This window comes from Rosa rugosa, chromosome 7 (genome assembly GCF_958449725.1).
Source record: "Rosa rugosa chromosome 7, drRosRugo1.1, whole genome shotgun sequence".
In the NCBI taxonomy this organism is placed as follows: Eukaryota; Viridiplantae; Streptophyta; class Magnoliopsida; order Rosales; family Rosaceae; genus Rosa; species Rosa rugosa.
Genome location: NC_084826.1, coordinates 35,315,789 through 35,340,214, shown reverse-complemented (window position 1 = coordinate 35,340,214; position 24,426 = coordinate 35,315,789). Strand labels below are relative to the sequence as shown.

Genomic DNA, 24,426 nt, shown 5'->3' with positions numbered 1-24,426 from the left:
ACCTGACTGGTTCTCTTGATTCCGGCGACGGCTAGAGGTGAAACCAATCTTGTTGAGCTCGCAAAGGCCTCCTCTTTCGATCCTTGGTGGTGGTTTTGATAGAATCTCAGTGTAGTGCTGCAACTCGAGGTGAACAGTAATTTCTAGCTTACAGCGGCGATATAGGCCGAGTTGGCTTGAACCCCAGGTATTAAAGTTGCTCCACTTGGTATTACCTCCATTTTGGACGATTAAATTAAGGTGGTTTTGAGTTTGGTCCGGCGGTGCACGTGCAGCCGTCTGTGGCTGCGCGTCCGGCCATGTCTGGGCTAGTTTCTTGCTTCATTTATCATCTACTCGTCGATACGAGCATTTCGATATATGACTTGTAATTTTTGGAGATCGTATGAGCATGTTAGGGTTTTTGGGTGTTTTTGATTATTTAGGTTCTCGATCCATGAGGATCCAGCCGTTCGATCGATTTGTACTTTTGACGTATTGATCGTAGGAGTATTCCGAAGACTTTGGGTGGTCTCGGATGAGGTTTCGACTCGATTGGCGTTACTTTCGAGGTTTTTTTAGTTCAAACTGGGGTTTCAAACTTTAAATTGCTTTGTGATTCGTTATGTTGAGTTGTGACCTCATTTTATTAGGTGCTTGACAGAGGGTGTTCTATAATTAATATTGTTTCGTTGAAGACGCTGCTGGATTTGAGGTGAGTAAATCTCACGTGTGTTCGGTTGATAAATTATATATGTTTTCATTTGTATTAGAACTATTTATTAGCATACGAAGTCTTATTTATCGAAATAAATATTTGTTTTGAAATATATGGACTTGATCATCGACGGTTCATGGGTAAGTTAAAATGAGGTTCAATATAAAATGATTTTCGGATTTTAGCTAATGGTGATTTATAATTAGTATTAGTGGCATTCCTGAGAGAATGACTACATATATATATAAATTAGTATATGTTTAAGAAGAATTGAGCTTTGGTGTAGAATTGTTATGGTTGTGATTGTGATTTCTTATAAATGTGTGCGGTGTCATATAGTGTAACCAAGGTGGTGATAACCAAAGTAGTGATTAATATTATGGATTGGTTATGATGCTATTGATGATTTCGATGAGCTTTATAGTGATTCATATTTCATTAAGTGTTTGAAGTATATTGTTGAGTAAATTAGGTTATGTGTTATTTAAGCATTTCCATTTCCATGTAATCTCTTGAACTAAATCATACTCAGAGATTACCATTTTTCTGTATTGTTTTAATTGCATGTAATCACCTGAACTAAATCTTATGCAGGGGTTACTATGTTGTTTGATTTATTTAAATTTATTATTTTGGTCTTCGATCTTGTTTGTTTGAGTTTACTCATACAAGCTGCCAAAAGCTTACCGGGTTTGTTGTTGCAACCTAGTGCACTATTCAATGGTGTAGGGGTTGATCCTGCAGGTATGGGAAACTGTGGCTGAAGTAGGAATCGTGTGGTCGTAACTGTAGGTGTTCATAAACTAATTTTGTTGTTTAACTTTCTTTAGACTTCCGTTTTGTAGTAAGCTCTGAGGGAGCGTTTACTTATTATTTTGTTAACGCAACTTAATTCGTAAACTTTGTGTAATGTAATATATGACTCTAAAGAATGAGTCTGTATTGACATTGTAGGTTCTGGACATTATCATGTACTTGTTTTAGGTTGAATTTTTTTACAGGTATTTAGTGTTGATGTTTGAACCATCACGCCCTGTGTATTTGTATTTGTTTATTAATTGTGCTTGAAAATCGGGGCATGACATATGCGCTGAGTAGAAACACCATAAGCACTCACTATTACACCAGGGCGGCCTTACATTGGTAGCCTACAGTTAGGTCCATATGGGAAACCAAAGGGTTCCAAGCCCTAATCTAGACTATAAATACATGCATCTCCTCTCATTCAAGGTAAGCCACCACTCTTCATTCATCTGCTTACATCCTTACCCCGGTCTTCCCTCTGACCCTCTATTCATGGTTGGCAGGTATGGATCTTGAAGATGGTTGCTCCCACAGTCATCCATTTCTGTAGATAGCGGCATCCCGACACCGCATCAACAAACAATGTGATTTGATGTAGTTTTGAGCATGCTTTTGAATTTCTATGTTGCTAGTTTAGTTTTCTCTTCATTTATGCCATTAGAAGTCATGATCTATGTGTATGAATGTTAGAATCTCATGAAATGGTTGCTAGGAGTCATGAACTTAGTATACTAAAAGCATGTGTGATTACACGTATTTATATACGTGTAATTATATCTAAAACACTAGAAATAAGTCAATCCCCATGTCAATTAATATGTAATTAATTCATTTTTATTATTTTGTAGAAAATAAGCGGAATTGCGGAAACGAGATAAAATAGTGTGAAATTGGAGCAAATTGGAGTTTATGACAAAAGAACGAAATAGTCAATGCGGGTCAACCGTGGTCAACACCATCAAGGGGGCGGAATCCAATCACCTCCGATAATATGTGTGGAAGTGCATTGAGAAGAGAGAGGAAAGAAGAAAGAAAGAAAATGGGGAAAAGAAAGAAAGAAGAAAAGAAAAAAAAATTTTGAATTTTGCTGATGTCATGATGATGTCAGCATGGCTGATCCTTCCCTCGTGCAGCCATTTCCTTTCTTTTTCTTTTCCTTTTCTTTTTTTCTTTTTTCCTCTCTTCCTCTCATTTTTGGTCACATGTCCCTTCTCTCTCTTCTACTTTTCTCTGACGACCAGCCAGACAATTATCCCATGAGAGAATCTTACGTGCGGCTGACCAAGTAAGGATTAGTAGGGGGGGTATTTTGGGTATTGCACTTTTAAAAAGCAGGGACAATTTCTGAAAAGGGAGAAAAGTTTCTTTCTTCTGATTGGCTTGCCCTAAAGCCACATGGTAGGGAAACCCCTACCTAAGAACTTCTCTTATCCCATTCGAACTATCCCATTCTTTCTCTTCTCCCACGAGACAACGACCTCACCCTTATTAATTTCATTCTCATCCTACTTCTTTCTCGATAGCCGCACACCCATTCCATTCTCTCAAACTCACCGAGAACCACACCATCACAGCCACTTTGTATATTTTCTCTTCTTTTCCTCACTACTCCATCAATTCTCATCAATTTCACAAATTTCAAAGGGGAAACTCAAGCATCAAGAGCTTCATCACTATCAAATTTGGGTAAAGGTGGGGAGTCATAAATCAAGGATAGCCATAATTGCTCTATAGCAACTTGTGGCTTGTTCTTGTTACTTCCCACTTCTCTTCACTTTTTCCTCTTTAAATTATGTATATTGATGTTAGTTTAATGATGGGTAGTAAGTAGTTTTATTGTTGGGGGCTAGGGTTGTGTGCCCTAGTCCAAATCTTGTATAAAAGATGCTTATTTTAATGTAATGATGCAATTTTCATATGATGGATGCTTATATTAATTTTTGTTGGGTTGAAATGCATGTCTAGGAGCCTAGTCAACTATAGGGTATATATTTTGAGCATGTCTAGGACGGAGTTAGAGGCTTGACCCCCTAATTCCTAAGCTAGAACCCTCAATTTGGTATTGTAGGGGGTTATAAGCATGGTGATTTACACCCGCCGGGTGATTGCACGGGTGAATCGCTTAGTGGTCTAATTCTTGAGCTTCATGCCAATTAGAGCGTGTTAAAGACCCTTGAACCGGCTCTAACTCTCTCTAATTGAGTTTGTGTAACCCTTGAAATGGCACATTAATACCGTAATTGAGAATATATGGTCCTTGAGCCTTGAATAGCCTTGGATACGACTACCACCTAATCAAGAATTTTGCATCTACATTAGATAGCTTCCAGCACATAGGATTTGGGTGAAGGAGCCTCCCTAGTACCCAACACTCTTGTCTTGATTTTTTTTGCAAACTACTTTATCATTGCATTTTCATTTTCAGCAATTTTCTATTTTCGGTTGTCAAATTTAGCTTTAGTTTTCAAAATTAAAAATCACAATTTCGGACACATATAATTTCGGATACTTGTTGCTAGGATAATTTGTATTTGTGCTTAGTTGTCCGTAACCAAGTGGGGTTCCCTATTCCCTTGGGTACGATGCGTGGAGCTTAATTTACTTGCCCTAAACTTGATGACCATGTTGTATTACGCGTGAGGCGCTAGTATATGCACCAAATCAATGTGCAACATAGAAATGGTGATTATACGATAACCAAGTGAGTTGCTTGATTTCCTTACAAATGAATCTTAATGCATGTATGTATGAACTTTGGTAAACCAATAACCAAGGAACCTAGGTTTGCATTTACGTAGATTTTACATTTAGCCGATAACCAAGGGATGGGTAAAAACAATTAGCATGTGGGATGGCTATGTCTGATAGCCAATAGTAGTTTAGAATACATGTAAAAGCATAATGTTTCTCGGGATCTACTTGTTGGAGCCGAGGGGGATTTCATCAAAAGCTTGTCCAATTTGCATTTTGTCACAAAGATTGGCACAAAAGGAGTCTAGGTGCGATGCCTTGTTACCCTTTTATCTCATTTGATCAAAGCTCTATGCTTGTTAGTTTAGTTTAGTTTACTTTTTAGCACTTTACTTTAATATAGTTTTAAATTAATCAACACAAATTCGACCCACTATTATCATTGTTAATATCATCATTTTGGTGGTGTTGGCTTCCAAAGGGCCTAGACCATTAATTTGTAAAAAGGTAGACTTGCATGTGTTTTCTAGGTTTTGTTTTCGCCGTAATCTAGCTTAGGGTGGAGTTACTCAATCCCTTGGGTATGATACTCTTACTTTTCCCCTTTACTAAAACTTGACCTCCTAATCTTGGGAGTAGGTAACATCACACACAAATTTGCACATATTTTTCTACTCGTGATGCAACCAACATGCTGTCACAGGGGCGGAGCTGCGCTGGAAGGTTTGGTGGTCTGGAGGTGGAGGCTGGACCTGGGCCAAGCCAAGCCTACTAGGCCTTGAGTGTGCCTTCTCTTGCGCTACTTTGGACTGCAAAATTTTGGGCTCGAGCTTTTTGCCCTAGGCCCATCTCTATGTTTTTAGTTTTCATCTAATTACAATAATTTCCTTGTATTTACGAAGCTATGTACCTGTATGCGCTCTATGTACCGCTTGCGCCTCTAAAGTAGTACCAAAGGAGGATTCCCGCTACGTCTATGTATTTGATGTCTAATAAGTGGACCTATTTCTATGTATCAACGTGGGTATTACCACAACTTCTTGATTTGTCTGGAAAGAAGGTAGTATGAGGGTATGTAATGGCCACTTTGGCTTGTGATGAATGAAATTAAAACCTGTTTCAGGATTGATCAAAAAAAAAAAAAAAACTGTTTGCTTTCCCTTCCCTATGGTAGATATGAAAAGGTTCTATAGGTCCCACTAGGCATGCTAAAATGTTTGGCATGTCGCAGTCCCAAAACATACTGTCATTTTGGCCTATGCTTGTGGGCTTGCCAGCACATCGCTGGTGCAGTGTTGTTGATGTTGTTAGAGCTTAGATCTGCGTGTCTGACTTCTTGTCCAAGCGACTACAAACTTGGAATGGGATTAACTCAAAACGAAGTTCTTCCTCTTACCTTATGAAAATAAGGACTTTTAACATGAGAAACCTCGCGGTCCCTCAGGTGCCACAAAAGACTTTAACTAGAAACCACGTACTTACTAGCAATTTGGTTTTGAACCTTGCCTTAGTTCGAGAGTTATTTATACTCTGAGCAAAAGTAGTCTCTACAAGCTTGTATGATTGATTGATTGCCTTCACCCAGGGGCGGAACTATTTGAAAGTCTTGAAGGGTCAAGAAACACAACCCAATCTTAAATAGCCAAATTTTATGTAATTATAAAAACTACTAAACTCTTCACCAAAAAATAAAAAATAAAAATCTGAGCACATACTTTACTGTAAATGAAGGAAATCTTCAATTAACTACATGGTGGTAATCCACATAAGTCAGTAAATAATAATAATAACATAAAAAGAGAGGAAAGTAAATATATAATAAATAATATAAGTTTGGCAAGTTATTTGATAATGAGACGTGCTAGGTAATTTTTCTTTTTATGTGTGGATGAAAATTTTGTCTCCAAATATATATTTCTCAAGTTTATTCAAACTAATGATAGTTGTGTTGCTGCCTCGGTGGTATTGGTGTTGAGCCCAAGCTGTCTAAGGCTAACTTTTGGGCTTGTGGACCCCATTGTGATTAGGGCTCTTGGATTTGGGCTCATGACTGTTGTTGTGGGCCAGAACAAGAAGAAGAAGAGAGAGCTAATGTTTAGCTATCCTAATGAAGATGGGCACTCCAACTCTAAGGGGAAGGAGATGGTGCTTGTCTAGAGTTTAGTCTTGGTCTAGTCTAGCCTAACTGAAGATCTTCTATGAGTTTTCTTAGAAGTGTTGCTCAATGTGCGTATCACAATTGCGTGCTCAATGTAAGTTAAGGAACAGTCTATATTTTCCTTCCAAGGTGAAGTTCTTTAGTTAGGTTTAGACTTTTGTGCTTTAATGTTTTTTGGAGTAGTTTGTGTATGAATGTAGGTGTAGGCCTATGTCTTATATTGGTGTATGTACTATTCCAACCTTGAGGTGGTTTTCATTTATCCAATGAACCATTTTACCCTTCAAAAAAAATAATGATAGTATCTTGCATTACAAATAAAAATAAGGTCATGATCAATTACATATAAGGCCATTTTCGAATGTTTTATTAGCCAAAGTGCCACCAACTCTTTTTCCCTCTTAAGACCATTAGATTAAAAATTGTCTTAAATTTTGGATACCAAAACTAACATATTTATGAAAATACCACTAAAGTAAAAAGTCACCAATGATTCTCTCTCTTCTTTCTGGCAAGGTCTCCAATAACCTCTGGCGAGCTCTCCGGCGACCTCGGTAAGATTTCTGGAGGCCTTCGGCGAAAAATAAAAGTTACTGTCACCAACACTAAAAGCTACAGTCACTAACACCAGAAAGCTACTCTCACCAGCAACGAAAGCTATTGGCTATTGTCACCAACAAAAGCTAATGTCAACAACACCAGAAAGCTACTTTCACTAACAACAAAAGCTACTCTCATAACCCCAAAAGTTACTCTGACTAACAACAAAAGTTACTTTGACCAACAACAAAAGCTACTCTGACCACCAAAAACTACTACCAAGAAGAACAAAAACTACTCCCAGAGACTATGAAATAATTTGAAGATGCTAGTGGCTTTTTGTGTACAAGAAAAATTAGGTGGCCTTATGTCTAATAAAATTTCAAAATGACACCTATGAGTAATTTTCTAATAAAAATAGAGTTAATTAGATCTAAGTCCAAAACTCACACCCACCCCCCGTATTGGATATAGTCCGGATGAATTTTTTAGTTAATCGCGGTCCTATGACTCAGTTGCCATATTGGATTTATTTCCTATCCTATCTTGCTGACTCAACACCTAAATTTTTTATTCCTAACATACCCTTATTTAATATATTTTGCACAATAAACAGTAAAAATTAATATATTAATTGTAATCCTAAATTATTGCAATCTTATTAATGTAAAATTTGCAATTTTAATATGTTGACTTTAATTTATATTATTAGTATTTCTTGATTGAATTCAAAAAAAGAATCTATATATATTATGACATTATTCTTCCTTGATCTTGCCTATTACGTATTGTCTCCTTCTTCTTCTTCTTCTTCTTCTTCTTCTTCTTCTTCTTCTTCTTCTTCTCCTCTTTTTTCTACTGAATCATCTCTTTTTTCCTCTCCTTCTTCCATGCATATCTTCTTTCCAACACATACTTCTCATTTCTTTGTTTATTTATTTTTCTCTCATATCTATATTTTTGTGTGGCTTCTCCCTTCTTAGTTCGTTTTTAGGTCTTATTATAGACTTGGTAAGAAGTTTTTGCTTACCTTTGATATAGAATCGATCATGGTGTTATAGGTAAGATTTGTCCTAGAATTTGATTAGACATTTTTATTTCATATTTACATGCCTTATTTATAGGTAAGGTTTCACAAGTTTGAAAAAATTCAAGTTTCTCTATATCTCTATATATAAGGTTCTCTCATTATCTTCCACTTTCTCTTTCATAGTTTTTATCTTTTAATTAGGTATAGGTTCTACATGTACATTTGTACCTTTTGATTAGATTGGTAATATATTCTATGTTTTTTTTTTCTGCTTTATATGTCTACGTAGGTCAAATCTCTACTATACAACTTTAAATACCTACTATATAGATACAATTGAAATAATAATGTTTGAATTTTTATTCTAATGTTTTTCGTCCTATAATATAGGTATATAACTATTGGATATTTCTAAACCTACATCTTAGGTATATATATTGATTTCATAGGAATGCATTTAGTCTTATATATCTAAAAATTGTTCATTAATGAATTGTAGATTTTGGAATTTGAATTTGAAATTTAAAATTGAACTAAAATTGTAATTCAATCAGTGAATTTGAAATTAATTTACCTAATTCGGTTCTAAGGGTAAAATAGACTATTAAAAAAATCAAATGGACCGCAGTTAATAAGAAAAGATGCGCGACTACATCCAACTTTTATATAACAAGAAGGACTTGGATCTCAAGTTACAGGTTTACTAGTCATTCGTGTCGTAAACGACATTTACTTTTACTTTTGACTCTGTTTTGATCTTTTATGGGGCCCTAAAAGTTGACTTTTTGTATCGCTCGTCATTTGAGAAAATTTTCTTCACGGAACTTGTAGAGGACGTCAAACCGAGTCCGTAGACAAGTGGCACGCCCAAATCGGAGTTCGTATGCGAAAGTTATATTAAAAAATGTAAAAGTTATTGTTTCGGTAAATTGCCTATAAATAGAAAAATCACCTCAGTAACTTGCCATTTCCGAAAAATCACCTTTTTATCACTCTTCATTTTCTCTCTCTCCGACACGGGAACACAACCAGACCCGGTTTACTTCACCCGCCTTTTTTTGCATCCTCCGGCTGCGCCACCGGTGCCGTTCGGACCGCTCTGCCGTCCTCTTGAAGTCTAGGGAGGAGTTTGAAGTTGATTTGGCCCGTGGAAGAAGAATCGAAGCTCGAAACGTTTACAGCCAACTCGTTTTCTTCTTCCGGTCGGTTCGCCGACTCAGGCCGCGCCACCACCCATATCTTAAAGCTCTCTCCTTCGTTGTTCGAACCCATCAGCTACCAGCTTCAATTTGCTTGGGGAAGGAAGAATCGACGATCGGAAGGAAATTTAGGATTTCTAGGGTTCTTCGGCTTTCTAGGTAAATTCCGGCCTTATCCTTTGAAATCTGACTTTGTGGTAGTTGACGAAGTTGTTTGGGATGTTGAGAGGAAGATTTGGATGTAAGTTTGGTGACCCAATTCGGGGGTTGCCCGACGGCGCGTGGGGGGCGCGTGCGACCGTTTTCGGCCATCTATTTTCGCTAGTTGGGTTCCTTGTAGCGTGTAGAACTTGTGAGTATGAGTTTGATGGAAATCGGAGGAAGTTTGGTATCGATTAGGAATTTACGAAGTTTCAGAGTTTCGGGTGTTGATTTCTGGAAATCCGACCGTTAGATTTCCTTCGTTTCTGTTCTAGAATTGATGAAACGATGTTGTTGGTGAAGTTTGGTTTGATTTCGAGGAGTTTTGGAACTTGTAGGTTTCGGAGGGGCAAAGTTATCGAGTTTTCGGTTTATTTATTATGAATTTATTTCGGAACTTCCGTTCGGTTATTTAAGATGTATTATTGTCATATTGTGTATAGAACGACGTACCGAGCCACTGCTCGATGAGGAAATTCTTACACATGACCGCCTAAGCCATATTGTGAGTGGACTTGATTTTAATTGATGCATGCATTTATATTCTTTCAAATTAGCGATTTATTTAATTATCATATCATTCATTGAGCTTATGATTTGCATTGGAATACGGATTTGAGTTTGGATTATGATTTTGGTTTCAGATTTTATTTTAGTTTATTATTTGGATTTATGATTTATGTTGATATTCGATGAATTAGTTTTCGAGGTGATTTTCGAAATTAAATATTATATTTTTATTCGTCGATTTTGAAATTTCTGAAAGATTTTCGAAAATGGGACTTTCAATGGATTTATATTTCTCGATTATTTATCGGCTTTCAGTTTTGGCATTGGGAATGCTTTAGCAATGATTTCGGTTTGTTATTGTTTATGATTTACAATTTATAATTTAATCTCGCTTTTTTTTTTTTAGTAAAATGATGTCATCCCTTTATTGAAAATTGGAACAATTATACAAAAGTAGAGTCAGCTGCAAGGGCAGCTTGTAAAAAGATAGGTGCAGAACAGAAAAAAATCTCTTGCTGAAGAGACTTTGCATAATCAGCAAGAAGGTGAGCCACAGTATTGGCACCCCTCTTCGTATAACTAATTCTCACATTTGGAGTAGAGGCCAACATCTCCCCTATAGCATCATATATTCTTCCCAAGACATCTGTATTCAAACTCCCATGGCCAGAGACTTGTCTTTGTACTAACATCGAGTCTGTCTCAAAAAGAACTGGCATCATGTTGTGTTGTAACACAAACTGCACTGCTGCCTGACATGCCAAAGCTTCAGCATGTTCAGCTGATAATAAATTTCGAAGCGGACAAGCTCCTCCAGCAAGCATAATTCCCACCGAATCACGAATCACAAAGCCTAGCCCTCCCTTCCTTGATGCAGCTAGGAAGGCCCTCCCTTCCTTGATGCAGCTAGGAAGGAGCCATCAAGATTAACTTTAAGCATCCCAGATGGGGGGTGACACCATTTTGCCACTCTAGAATGCTGTACATTAACCCCAAACTTCCCGTTGTGAAGCCTGAACTCTGCTAACCTCGTACTCGCACGTAACGCAACATCACTTGTGTTAGAATGTTTCTGCTCCCAAACCCTAAGGTTTCTTTCTTTCCAAACACTCCACAACATATACATAAGATCCTCAAAATCACCTTTCTGCAAATGGTTAGCACAATGACTCAACCATCCAACCATATCAAAACCATCAGTTTGTATTGCCAAAGCCACTTGAAGCACCCTACTATTAGTTTGAAACACCAACTTTGCAATGTCGGCACAAATGCAATGTAGACTCAACTTCAACAGTACATAGAACACAAAGTTGAGAATCCAAAACCACATGTTTAGAAGCCAACCGTTCCAGCGAAGGGAGAATATCATTGCACACCCTCCACATATGCAGCTTAGCCGTACTAGGAAGTACCCCTTTCCAAACCTTCTTTCCAAAAATCACCCGACATATTGAGAGAGCTAGGTTTTCTAGAAGGAGAATTGACAAAGGAATGCCTATAGGCAGTTTTAACCGAAAACTTCCCATTCCTTTCCATTCTCCAAACGCCCCGGTCATCAACCATTCTACAACTTAATGGAATCCTCAGAATAGCCTCCGCCTCCTCAATAGAAAATAAGTCACGAACGATAACTTCATTCCAAGTTGAATGATCAGTAATTAAAGCACTCACCTGTAGGGATGTGTTTAGCACAGGAGCGGGAACAACTGGAGTGTAATTGGGAATGCCTGGGATCCATGGATCCGACCATACTCTAACCTGCATTCCAGTTCCTATTTGCCAATAAGATCCTTGTACAATTCATCGAATATCAACATAAATCATAAATCCAAATAATAAACTAAAATAAAATCTGAAACCAAAATCATAATCCAAACTCAAATCCGTATTCCAACGCAAATCATAAGCTCAATGAATGATATGATAATTAAATAAATCGCTAATTTGAAAGAATATAAATGCATGCATCAATTAAAATCAAGTCCACTCACAATATGACTTAGGCGGTCATGCGTAAGAATTTCCTATATGCAATTAATTGGCAATTAATTGGCAAAATACATTATTATTTGATGTCTCAACAAGTATATGCAATATGTTGTCTACTATGGCTTATGACTCTGCGAAGCAACATGCAGATTCTTGTTGACAGTCAGCTTATTTTCAGCTCTCATTGCGACCTTCGTTGAATACTATAGTACGCGGTGGATTCCAGAATCACCTTATTTTGCCATAATGCGCATGATTTATTAATTAGGAACAGCAACAGCCTCCTTCCGCGGTACTCCGTTCAGTGGAGTTGCCACTTGAGCCTTTTCTTTGCTGCTGGCAATCTGCTTCTTCTCTGTGGTTGCAACAGATGATTCCTCAATCACTTGTTTCTCAGCTTGTTTCCCCGGATGTGATCTTCCACTTCCACGCACGAGGTCTTTGATGATCGATGTGAGCTCTTTATCCTTGATCAAAGCCTCCAATGTCACATGTACACCTGAGTATGCAACAGAATTGTCAGTTTCCAACATGAATTATTCTCAGTTTTGAAAACATTAGCAAACTTAATCAAATCTTGAAGACTCATAATCTTCACATACGGTATCTCCAATAATGCTTCGGATTTGTGGGGTCATTGATTGTCTCCTCTTTTGCAGGGCGTGTTGTGTATTCTTCTTTCAAAATCAACAAATCCTACCAATCAAACAAAGTGCAGGATTCATTTATTAATTGTATGAGATGCAACGGACAAGGAGCCAAAAGTTCAATATGTTATATCTTGTCCTTCCCAGGCCATCTCATTTAACAAAGGGTCAACGCCCAATCTCCAGTTGAGAATATAGGAGAGCAGATTAAGATGTACATCACAGTACCTGAAGAGGGAAAATTGCCCACATTGATGGAGCTTCAAAATGTTGCCTTATTATGAAATTTGCAATCTCTGGAACACAGCGACTGGGTGGCAACAAGTCAGATCCCACCATACTGCTAAAAAATCGCTGCCTCCTTTCTTCATCTTCTTCCCACCAAGCACGCAATGTTGAACAGTCATGGCATGATGGAGCACACACCTGAAATACATTCATGCATTTAAACCTGTTTTAACATATTCAAATGACAAATAAGAACGAACGAAGGGACCAACTGACATGCATTATTACCAAGTAAGAAATAATCATTAACGTTGAAGTACATGCATGTGAACCAGATGACTGAAATTCAATGTCCATAATCTCATAATGTTATGCAGAGAAACAAAATGTCCAGATCAAAAAAAAAAAAAAAGGAGAGAGAGAAACAAAATGTATATTGAAGTACTTCGTCACTGTTTTGGTTTCTCTGAATGGAAACCTTCAAGTATGCCTTGAGATTAGGTCCAAAAATCTTAACGTAACTCCAAAGGCAATAAATACTTACTGTCATATAACTGTATCGAGAAGGGATACCAAACTCCAGATCAGGTTCACTAGGCATACGTTGAATGCGTAAACCTATTAATCCCAGTTCTTGCATCACCTGATCCACAAAACCAGTCACAATATCAATTTTTGGAAGATATATAAAGAATAGGATTTATAGTGTTTACTTGGGTTGAGCAAACATACAGGATAAACACAAGAAGGAATAAGCCCCAGATCTTCCCCACAAGCTAGCATATCCGATGAGTTCAGCAGAGCAGGCAGTGTCTTCAACGCATTTTGACGCCAAAGATTTTCTTGTCGATGGAAGTAGTAATCATAGTATAACCGTTTCAGTACATTCTTGCTGTATAACATAGAACACTTTCAGAACAAAAAAAAGATTCTATTTTGGGAATAAATCTGTTGTTTTTTATTTATTATTATTTATTTATTTTTGTTATAGACCATGAACAACAGCATGGCAAATCATATGAGTATTCAAAATTACAAGAATGTTGGACAAAGTTTTTAGCCCTAACGAGGTATTTTCCCTGACCATTGAAAATGACAAGCAAAAACAAAAGGCTAAAACTCATTTTCCTGATACCAAAACGAGTAAGATCATGCCAGATCATTTAGATATGAGACATTGGAGATACATTTTAGCCGTAACCAATTGTTTTTCCCAATCATTAAAACTTACAAGAAAACAAAAAGCTAAACCTCATTTTCCTGATACCAAAAACAAACATACCAGTGATCATCCAAATCCTTAAAACTTGAAGTCTCTTCGAGATTGAAGCGAGGATAGAAGTTCCTTGGATTTTCTGGATCTCTTATCAGAACTATATTCTGCAATACAAATTAATTATATAAAAACCTATGCACAGGCTTACTAATGGCAGTCTCTATAAAACCCTTAAGACACAATAAAAGCTTTAGCAGAGGTTCACGATTACAAGAAAGGTTTGCTAGTATAGAATAAAATTAATCATTTTGAAATTTTATTAAAAAATCCTACCTGTAAAATATCAAAGAGCTCATGCCTAATGTGGTCTTCATTCTGCAACAACGATCTTCCTGAAAATGACTTCAGCTTGGAAGCAATTTTTTTCTCTGTATTGCAGTCCTCCTTAAACTGATAATCATGAATGGAAAAATCAAAGTTAACTTCAGATCCTCATCATACTATCACAAAAATATTAGCAGTAATATTAACACATAAGAATGACACAGAACTAGTGGAACTCAGACAACTCAAGAATTTCAAATTTTCACCAACACACTTGGAACTAAATGTCCTGCGGAAACAGACAAATAACATGTCACACGTTTCCTAAATTGACAAATCAATTCTAAAACGAGTCAGAAATGAAATAATGCTAGAGTCAAAACCTAATAGAGTAATAGACAAAGAGGAATCTAATGACAGGAAAGATATCAATGATGATAGATAGTACACAATGAAAAGAATTTATTATTTATTTTTTATTTATTTATTTATTTTTCATTTTTCTAATACAGAGTAGACAAAAGGCTAGGTGCAGGGCCATTAGCTGTAAGGCCTCGTTTGTATCATGGATTTGAAGCTCAGGACACAGAAAGTGCTACCTTTCCCATGAGTAAGTGCAGGGTTGGGAAAATGGTTCCTCCTTGAAGGGAAAATTGGAGAAAAAGAGAGGGTGGGGGATCGATCCTTTTAGCATTAATTACACAATTATTACACTATCATGACTAAAATAATCCTATAAAAATATTAATTCAATTTTCTTCCTACATTTTGTTAATAATTGATTCGCTTAGTGTTACTAAACACATCGGTAAGAATCTTGATTTCCCATCCCATGGAAATACAAAGGAACAATTTTCCCAAGAAATCCATTCCGTGAACCAAACGAGGCCTAAGAACTTTGGCTATTGCCAAATAGAGCATACAACCATATTGAGCCAAAGTTGGTTTCAATGGGAAATAATGTCCAGAGAAACAAGGTGCTTGCACATGACTTCTGTCTATATGTAAGAAACCATGTTTAGCACCTTTCAGTTGACTTTGTTTATTCTCCTCTACTATCACTTCTGGTTACCTGACTTTCTGTATCGTGTCAGTCGTGTATACTATGTATAACAGATTGAGTCATGAAATTGTTAAATCACTTAGCAATTTGGTATAAGAGCCTCACCCCCTGTGGAACAAGACTAACAAAAATCCCTGCCCCCATCCTATGGCTGCCTCCATACAACTGTTGTCACCATCCACATTAAGGAAAGAGAAAACCAGCATAAACTAGTTGTCACCCCAAAGCAACCTTTCAACTAAATTTGTACTCCGTAGGGGTGAGTTTTGTTTTGCGGGCAAAGGTTCAGCCCATGAGTTTTTCCTAAAGCAATTAGTACTGTTGCCTTAGAAGACAAGAAGTGTATTACCAATACGAATTGGAAATCCTCTTGATGGATGTGGTGCCAATAAGGACGGAATAATTATCCCCTAATCCTAATTGATGAAGGCTAACAGATTGTGCCTACATAGAGGCATTGGGCTCATTGATTCAGCGGGCTGCCAGGGAACTCACTCCGAATGAGAGCAACGGCTGGTGAAAGGGAATCCCTCCCTCCCCAAGCAGGGGGTGAGAGAATGACAGTCTAGGAGTTAGAACCTGAGAATACGACTCGAAGAAAGTGATGAAGATTGTACAAAGTCAGAGAGAGCAATGGTGTGTTCCATTCTCAATGACAGACTGAGTTAGGGTGAAGAAAAGAGAGTAAAGAAGAGGAGAGAATCCTAGTCCGTGTTTTTCTTATTCTTTCTAGTTGTACATCAAGTCTTGTATTAGAGGGTTGGTAGGATTGTATACCCTTTATAAGTATAGTGAAAGACCGGTTGCTGCCCTGTGGACGTAGGCAAATTCGCTGAACCACGTTATATCTGTGTTTTTGTATTTTCTTGGCGTGATGTGCCTTATTTGTTATTTTAGATTTCCCATTCTAAGCAATTGACAACTACTTTCATGTCTCTCAAGATGTCATGAGTTTTCCGGTCCCTGTATCTCTGGAATGCTTGCAGGATTTTGACAACTTTTGTTCTGTCAAGTTTACAAAGTTGGTTAAATCAGATTGTCTTTTTCATCCTCATGGCTGCTGTTGTGTCTGCTAGGAACTCTATGGGGTTTTATGGATGGAGAAATATATGCAGTGTTTGAGTTCTCTTGTTGTTTGGACTCTTCCATGGTTTTCCAGTTAGATTGGTTCTTGCTGTTGCTTTCTTCATTTTTCACCAAGAGCTTTTCTGAGCAATTCTTTAGGTCTTATCTCGTTGTTGTCTTTTTGAAGATTCTGTTCTCATCATATCTCTTTGTCTGGCTATTAGCTGTGATTAGTTTCTAAGATTGGAGCGAATAAAACAAGTCTCGAAGATGCATTGATTCTAAGGGAGGTATGGTGTTTTCTTAGTACATCCTGCTAAATGCAATAATCACATGCAGATAATTGAAAACTTAAAAATTCTACATCAAGTATTTGAAGCCTTTGCATCATACTCTACAATCTTGGGCCTCTCCCACCAATTGGTTTCCGATTGGATAGTCTAACTTTGATACAGTTGCTGGTCACTGGAAAAATTTTAACACTAGTCTATGCTCATGTGATCAGCGAATGTATCAGCTCTATGTCGATATAGGCAGAGGCTTGTCAAGGTTCTGGGTCAATGAAAAATAAGTATGGGAGGAGCATGCACATTGTAAGCCCAGTGCTGATAATATATGTTGACATTGCGGCATATATTTCCAAATGTCTCAAGCGTTGTAAAACCTATTAATATTTTTCTAGCAGAGAAGGAAGCTTCAGCCTCGAAATCTTAGCAACTCTTCCATGCAACAAGGTGACGTACAAGCTACCATATTGTTGCTCATGCTAGGATTTGGTCTAAGAGCAATATATTTTATCAACGATTTTGAATTATCTATACTTACAGTAGCAGCATGAACCACTAACATGTACCTATATAATAATATCAATATATTCATTTATCCACATTCCTTCAGGTGCAATGACATAGAACATAAAGTTCAGAACATGCTAGAAGATCAATACTGACTGATAATCAATGCAAAAACAGATAATAATAAAAAAATCAAGAAATAAACAATAATTTCACCTCATAGTGGTTCTTCTGATATTCATTCAGAAAACTCGAAGCAATAAAAGTCCATGAATCTCCAAACTTAATCTGAAACAGCAAACTAAAAGTTGGAAGAAACAGAAACTATGGCACATATAGAGAAGCATAACGCCATAACATAAGGGTTGAAGGAAAAAAGGAAACTAGTATCTTAGCAGTCATAATAAGATGCAAAAATATCCCAAGCTGTAAAAGTTCAGTAACCTGTAAAATTTCCTGTGGGATATATGGACGAGCTAAACGATCAAAGTCCCATATGCCCTCTTTTTCAAGTTCTTCCTACACAGAAGCATTCATTTAAAGTTGACAAGACAATTAAAGGAAAAAAAAAAAAAAAGATGAGGGGGGATCACAAAATAGGCACTTTCATAATCAAATCATACAAGACATGGTAACAAAAGTGATCTTATCAAAAAAAAATTAAAAATAAAAATAAAAATATAATTTTGCCGTTTAGGTGCTATTTTTGGTAATTTCTAAAATAAAATAAAAAGATGCTTCTTGATTAACAGTCACAATGGTTTAGCCTTTGTTATTATCTGGGCAAACTAATATTTTGATTAAGGGAGATAGAAGTGTACCTGACTTAGAGGAATGGAAGGACGAAATTTTCCAACGAGACCAGTGATGGCATGCTCTGGGAGTTCCCAGATACGAAAGAACCCCAATATATGGTCAATCCGGTAAGCTGTAAAGTATTTTGCCATCTGTCATAAAAACAGAGAGAAGTTATATTTATCTCCCATAAAACTCAGCAAAAATGATGCAATAGGAATAAAGCCTCCAAAACCTGTGTCAATCGAGCACGCCACCAGGCATAATTGTCTTTGGCCATCTCGTCCCAATTGTAAGTGGGGAAACCCCAGTTCTGCCCATTTTTATCAAAATAATCTGGAGGAGCTCCAGTAGATGTGTTCATGCGAAACAGATTTGGATAGACCCATGTATCTACACTGTCTCTACCAACACCAATAGGCAAGTCTCCTTTCAATATTACTCCCTTCTTTCTTGCATATTCTGCAGCTTCCGACAGCTGTAGTTCATGAATTTATCAAAGAATTCAACAATTGATGCATTTGTTTAGCATAAGTGCAGATCATTCTTACAAGACTGAATAGTACTTGCCTGCATATGCAAATGAAATTGGATGTAATAATGGAAGCAAATTTCACGATAGTGAATGCTGTCTTTAGAGATGAGTTTCTCTAGCTGTAAGAAAGAGAAAAAAAAAAGTTGTCAAAAGTTTTGATATTTATAATATTATAAGCTGTTAACAGATTATTAACCTGTATATATGACAGGTATGTACTGAAAAGAAAATATCAAATTTAAACGAAAAACCTCCAATTACCCCAACTTAATAGAAAAGTCTGACAGAATGATCACCTTTTCTATTGAAAACTGGGAAAACCGACCCCATTGACTGTGATCTGATGTTTCAAAGAAGTCCCGCAAAAAACAGAAGGCCGCATAGGGTTTTAACCATTCCTATGATCAATAATTAACAAGACTCAGAGTTGCACTTGCAGTTCAAAATGGAATGACCAATATGTTAAATTAATACAAATCAATGAGCAAAAGACAGTTCAACTGTAAGCAAAAAGAAAGTTAGGGATTGTTGCAATATTAAGGTAATAATAAGAAGAGGCAAGCTCTGTATGACCTGATTCTCAGAGAAAAATTTCTGGAAGGAATTGGAGCTGAGAATCTTATTCTTCTCTTGGGCAAATATTTTCTTTGCAATTGAGAGTTTAGTGGTCAAGGTAGCCTCGTAATCAACATCCTAGAAAAAACAAAATCAAAATATATTAAATTAAATACCACATATGTACTCACTACAATCACCATCATAACTATGCCAATGAAAATTGTTAATAATATTCGTCGGTTTGTAACCGCAAATAGTGATCAAAGATTCCCAAAAATTGGGTGAACAAAAACTATCCTAGATTTGTCCTTTCAGTCAGTAACCCAATTGTGTGTGTGTGTGTCATCCGTCCCCACATTACACAAGACCATCATTAGTTGATATCAGAAGTTTAGAACAATATTAGCGGAAAAGACAGATAATAAATTAAATGCTTATTACAACTGTTGTGTCAAAAGAGGACCTTAAACAACTGCTAGCACTTCCTACTAACTCGACATAGATAACAACAGATATGCCTATGTTAACAAAAAAAAAAAAAAAAAGCTTGCACAACTATTGTGTCAAAAGAGGACCTTATAGAACTGCTGGAGCTACCTACTGACTTGTAATTCAAATGTTGAATTGTATAATCCAATTACACACACACAATACTTTATCACTCCCCACATTACAAAAGACCATCATTATTTCATATCAGAACAATAAAAAGCAGTTGGCGAAAAATAAAAAAAGTAAATAATTAAATAATGCCAAAAAAACCTAAAACCAAAAGATTTAGCTAACAATTGTTTAAAAAATTAAAAAATTAAAAAAAAAAAAAAAGATCTGCCAAACAACTAATATGCCTATCAATTGTTGTGTCAAAAGAGGACCTTATACAACTGCTAGAGCTTCCTACTGACTTGTCCTTCAAATGTAGAATTGTATAACTTATCCATGATGGTATGAAGAAATATATAATCTCTTAAGGAACTACCTTTCCCTCCAATTCTTCTTTTGCCTTCTGAATCTCTACCTGTAAGAATGAAAAAAAACAAAATCCAAACAAAGACTTCAACTAATACGAAATATGAATCTATAATTCTTCAGGGAAGAAAACTTAGTATCTTTTACAGTACAGGAATCGGATTATTTTGCTTTTCCTTAGTAAAGAAGAATAGGACAGCATTTATCAATCACCTTGATATCCTTGGGGATGTTTTCTGAAAGTGCCTGTACTCTCAAGTATAAAGGATGCAATGCATATACAGAAAGTGAGCTGCATAATGAAAAAAATTTAGAAGAATGAATGGCATAACACATTTAAATACAAGAAGGGACTAATATTGATATGTGGTTTATTCTTTGAACAGTAAGTGTCGGAGCACAAGGCAGTATTACTTGAATCAAGTCTGATGGGAGAGGATAATCAAGACAGAGAGGCAAAAGTGGGGAGAATATAGATCCTTTTTATTTGTAGTAGGAACAAATATAAGTGAAAGGAAATGTGAACGTCATCTCAATTTATTCTTTCATCTTATTACCCTCTACCAAACACTGTTTAGGCAAATCTGCAAAATAACATTTTTGCTCTTATTTCCTTTCCTTTCTGCTTTTCATTGCCTTCCACCTCACACATGAAGGATAATTGTATTATTTTTTTCTCCTGTTTACCCTTGCACTGTAATATCTCCTTCCACTCATCCTTCCAGACACAGTATTACTGTCTCGGTTAGGAAGCCAGACAAGATAAAACCAGCAAACGGGATCTAGTTTTTTACAGGAATCCTATTAAAAAAAGAATAAGACGGCTTTTCCATTTCTGGTAATGGACTATGGATTAATGTCAGAAAAATATGAAAATAGGAATGCAGATATGATCCAGACAAAAGTGGCAGAGAACCGAGAATCCATTCTCATACATTATTTCCAGCAATCTTTATGCTTCAAACTTTGAATGAGCACTAAAGAATAGCCAGCAGCACCAGGAACATAACTAGTAGTCTGAGTATTGATGTATTGACGTACCTGTAAGGATATGAATCCCACCACATTCCATACACAGATGTATCATTAATGGGTAAAAGCTGAACTAAATGAAAGCCAGACTCTGCAGCCCAGTCAACAAGTAATTTCAGGTCAAGAAACTCTCCAACACCAAGATCAGTTTCTGATCTAACAGAGAACATTGGGATTGCAACACCAGCCCCCCGCCAAGGCATTTCCTAACACATACAAGCAGAATATTATGATAATCTCACCAGAAAACGTTTGCTACTCAGCTCTGTTAATACTATTTGCTCTAGGATGCAATGGATTGTTTACATAATCATAAATATTGATCAATACAAATTCGCTAGCTTACTCGCAACATGCCATCTGAACGGAAAAGGTATCTTGGTTCAGTACTTAACGAGTCAAGAGCAATTTCGCGGTTTGGACCAGTTTCAGAAGAAATGTTTCCTCCTTTGCTATATTTACAGTACTTATATGTGGAACACCCGTTAAGGAAGAGGGGCAGAGACAGATATGGGCATCTTCAGAAAATCAAAAGATTAAAAGAGGGGGAGGGGGAGGGGTAGGGGTGACTTAACAACAATAGCCACAAGACACAAAATTAATAAAAAATCAAATGGAAATGAAAAAGACGGCATCAAACTTTTAAAGATTAAAGGCTCCAAAAGGATATTTTATCGGGAAGTCCCCTTTCGGCACGACACAGTCTGCATGCCAAGTTGATTCACCAGAATAGCTTAGTTTAAGCCCATCCTGTGCCTTCCAGTTCCCCAACTTTGAGGTACTACCAATAATGTAAATCTGCAGAATCAGACTTCATCAAGACTATGAACCAATATGTGACTACCTAATCAGCATAGTTTCAGATGAATATGAAGAATCTACTGGATAAATGAGGTGTTTACCGATGTTCCTTCTTCTATATTTGGACAGCAAATTTTGAAATGGACGAGAACAGAATCTGTTAACAATCAGGATTCACATGTTACCAGAATTAGATATGACGGACAATTTGTGAATGTAACATTACACTTACAAAGTTGAATTGGAGTACAATTACCATCATTCTGCAATGAATTTTGGATGACTCCTAGAGGTTTCTCAATCTCCAAACTCCACTCTCTACGAAAGATGACGTCCTTGAAGGCACTTCTGAAAGGAAGTGCATCGGCACCAACCTGGATATGACCACCCACAACAGAACTTTTATCATATTGTCATAAAACTAATACAAGTCGTCAGTCTGAGTATGTATGTACCAGCCACAGAAACTCAATCAACCAGACAGCCTAGCTAAGAAAGCAGAGGTGAGTAGAAAATAGCAATGGCTTAGGTCGGAAACATGTTAGGTTGTTAATTGTAGCGGAAAAGGGTATCGAAACTATGAAACAAATTCGGAAACTTAATCTGTTTACTTTCTTCTGCGACAGTGAGCAACATAGTACCAGCAAGCAATAGCATATGGGAAAAGAAAGATTCTGAGTGGAAAGGTTAAAAAGCGAGAAAGTACCTGCCAAAAGTCATGGAAGTGAAGCAGCTCTCCTTCCTGAATGGCCTGAGGCAAAAGAAGCCGACGCTTGTTTCCCATCTCCCATCGAAGAACACTTCGATCATCAGCATCCACAACGTAGTAACTGTACTCGCACGATCCAAACCCTTTGGGGACAGAAATGGTGCCGAACCATATGAGCTCATCACCCTGATGAACGGGACTCAACAGCAGACCCCTCTTGACATTCCATGAACCAAGCACCGGTTCGGAGCCGCACACCACCAGGCTTTGGCCCCACTGTGTGTAATATGGTATTCTGAAGCTCACACTCACGGGTTTGCTGGCCTTGCTCATTCCCAATTCTACCATTTTCAAGATCAGACTAAACTCCTCGATATGTCTGGCCCAACGCAATCAAGGGAAATTGTTAACATTCAAAGAGACAGAGAGAGAGAGATGAGTGAAGAAGAAGCATTCACTGATCACTTTATCAACAATATTATTTTTTTATGGAGAAAATTAAGAGACGAAACTCAACCTGCAAGATATGATGAAATGGAAGGAAAAATATCAATGGGTAGTGTTGTTTGGTTCCAAGAATCACTATTTGTTTGTTTGTTTGTTTATTAAGCAGATCTTTTGGCAAAAGGACACAACGTCGTGATTGCTAACTTCATGTGGCAGATGCTCATTGCCTTGATATTTTGGAGTGAGAGAGAGAGAGAGAGAGAGAGAGAGATCCAAAATCACGAGATACAGAGTGAAAGAGTGACACCTCACATGAACCACCTCCTGCTATGTCTGTGTGTTGTGCATTTACAGAAGACGAGAGAAGAGAAAAGTCACGTCTTTCTCAATCTATGTCCGGAACCAAACCAAGGTAGGCAATCCTCACATCCTTATAGCCGCTCATTTTTTTTTTTTTTTCTTCTCACTGCATTGAAAAACTAACGAACGAGCCACAATATTTTTAGCAAAAGAAACGCATCCCCTACGATCACATCACCGAATAAAAAGTCACTTTTCTTTTTTTTTTTTCCGTCTAAAAAGTTATGGAAAGAATTTAAAAACTAAAAAGAAAGAAGAGCTCTCTCATTTGTGGGAGGAGATCACGTGTCCCTCTGAATCCCCAATCCTACTTCTTATATTTGTGACACGTGTCACTACCTCTAATTCTGTCTATTCTTATATTTCTGACACGTATCTCAATATTTAACTCAGGATTAACGCCGTTTACTCTTTTATTTTTATCTAATTTTTTCGAGACCGTTTACTCTTGGATCCAAACCCTTTGGGGACAGAAATGGTGCCAAACCATATGAGCTCATCACCCTGGTGAACAGGACTCAACTGCAGACCCCTCTTCACATTCCATGAACCAAGCACCGGTTCGGAGCCGCACACCACCAGGCTTTGGCCCCACTGAGTGTAATATGGTATTCTGAAGCTCACACTCACCGGTTTGCTGGCCTTGCTCATTCCCAATTCTACCATTTTCAAGATCAAGCTCTTAACTCCTCAATATCGATCGATCAATCAATGTCTGGCCCAACGCAATCAAGGGAAATTGTTAACATTCAAAGAGAGAGAGAGAGAGAGATGAGTGAAGAAGAAGCATTCGCTAGTCACTTTATCATCAATATTATTTTTTTATGGAGAAAATTAAGAGACGAAACTCAACCTGCAGAAATTGAGATATGACCTATCAATGGGTAGTGTTGTTTGGTTCCAAGAATCACTATTTGTTTGTTTGTTCGTTTGTTTTCTTGTTTATTAAGCAGATCTTTTGGCAAAAGGACACAACGTCGTGATTGCTACTTCCTTCATGCCATGATATTTTGGAGAGAGAGATCCAAAATCACGAGAGAGTGAGACGGTGAAAGAGTGAC

At 37.2% G+C, this 24,426-nt stretch overlaps 1 protein-coding gene across 4 annotated transcripts; it reads right to left on the bottom strand.

Moving 5' to 3' along the window:
* Positions 1 to 10,298: 10,298 nt before the first annotated feature.
* Positions 10,299 to 23,333, bottom strand: LOC133721572 (4-alpha-glucanotransferase DPE2). 4 transcript variants are annotated; one of them, XM_062148227.1, is made up of 23 exons: positions 22,556 to 23,069; positions 22,106 to 22,223; positions 21,951 to 22,006; positions 21,719 to 21,846; positions 21,395 to 21,521; positions 21,058 to 21,254; positions 20,230 to 20,308; positions 20,027 to 20,065; positions 19,063 to 19,182; positions 18,786 to 18,887; positions 18,525 to 18,608; positions 18,190 to 18,432; positions 17,981 to 18,106; positions 17,604 to 17,678; positions 17,376 to 17,447; positions 14,247 to 14,363; positions 13,980 to 14,077; positions 13,430 to 13,589; positions 13,242 to 13,340; positions 12,698 to 12,895; positions 12,425 to 12,518; positions 12,055 to 12,321; positions 10,299 to 11,591 (listed from the first exon to the last, which is right to left on the bottom strand). In XM_062148227.1, the coding sequence occupies exons 1-22, from the start codon at positions 22,904 to 22,906 to the stop codon at positions 12,083 to 12,085; spliced, it is 2,922 nt and encodes a 973-aa protein (XP_062004211.1). In that variant the 5' UTR covers positions 22,907 to 23,069; the 3' UTR covers positions 10,299 to 11,591; positions 12,055 to 12,082. The 4 variants fall into 4 exon arrangements, with proteins under 4 accessions (XP_062004211.1, XP_062004210.1, XP_062004209.1 ...); XM_062148226.1 differs by lacking the exon at positions 10,299 to 11,591 and adding an exon at positions 23,313 to 23,333 and having other exon boundaries at positions 11,737 to 12,321; positions 22,556 to 22,937; XM_062148225.1 differs by lacking the exon at positions 10,299 to 11,591 and adding an exon at positions 23,076 to 23,224 and having other exon boundaries at positions 11,737 to 12,321; positions 22,556 to 22,937.
* Positions 23,334 to 24,426: the final 1,093 nt, after the last annotated feature.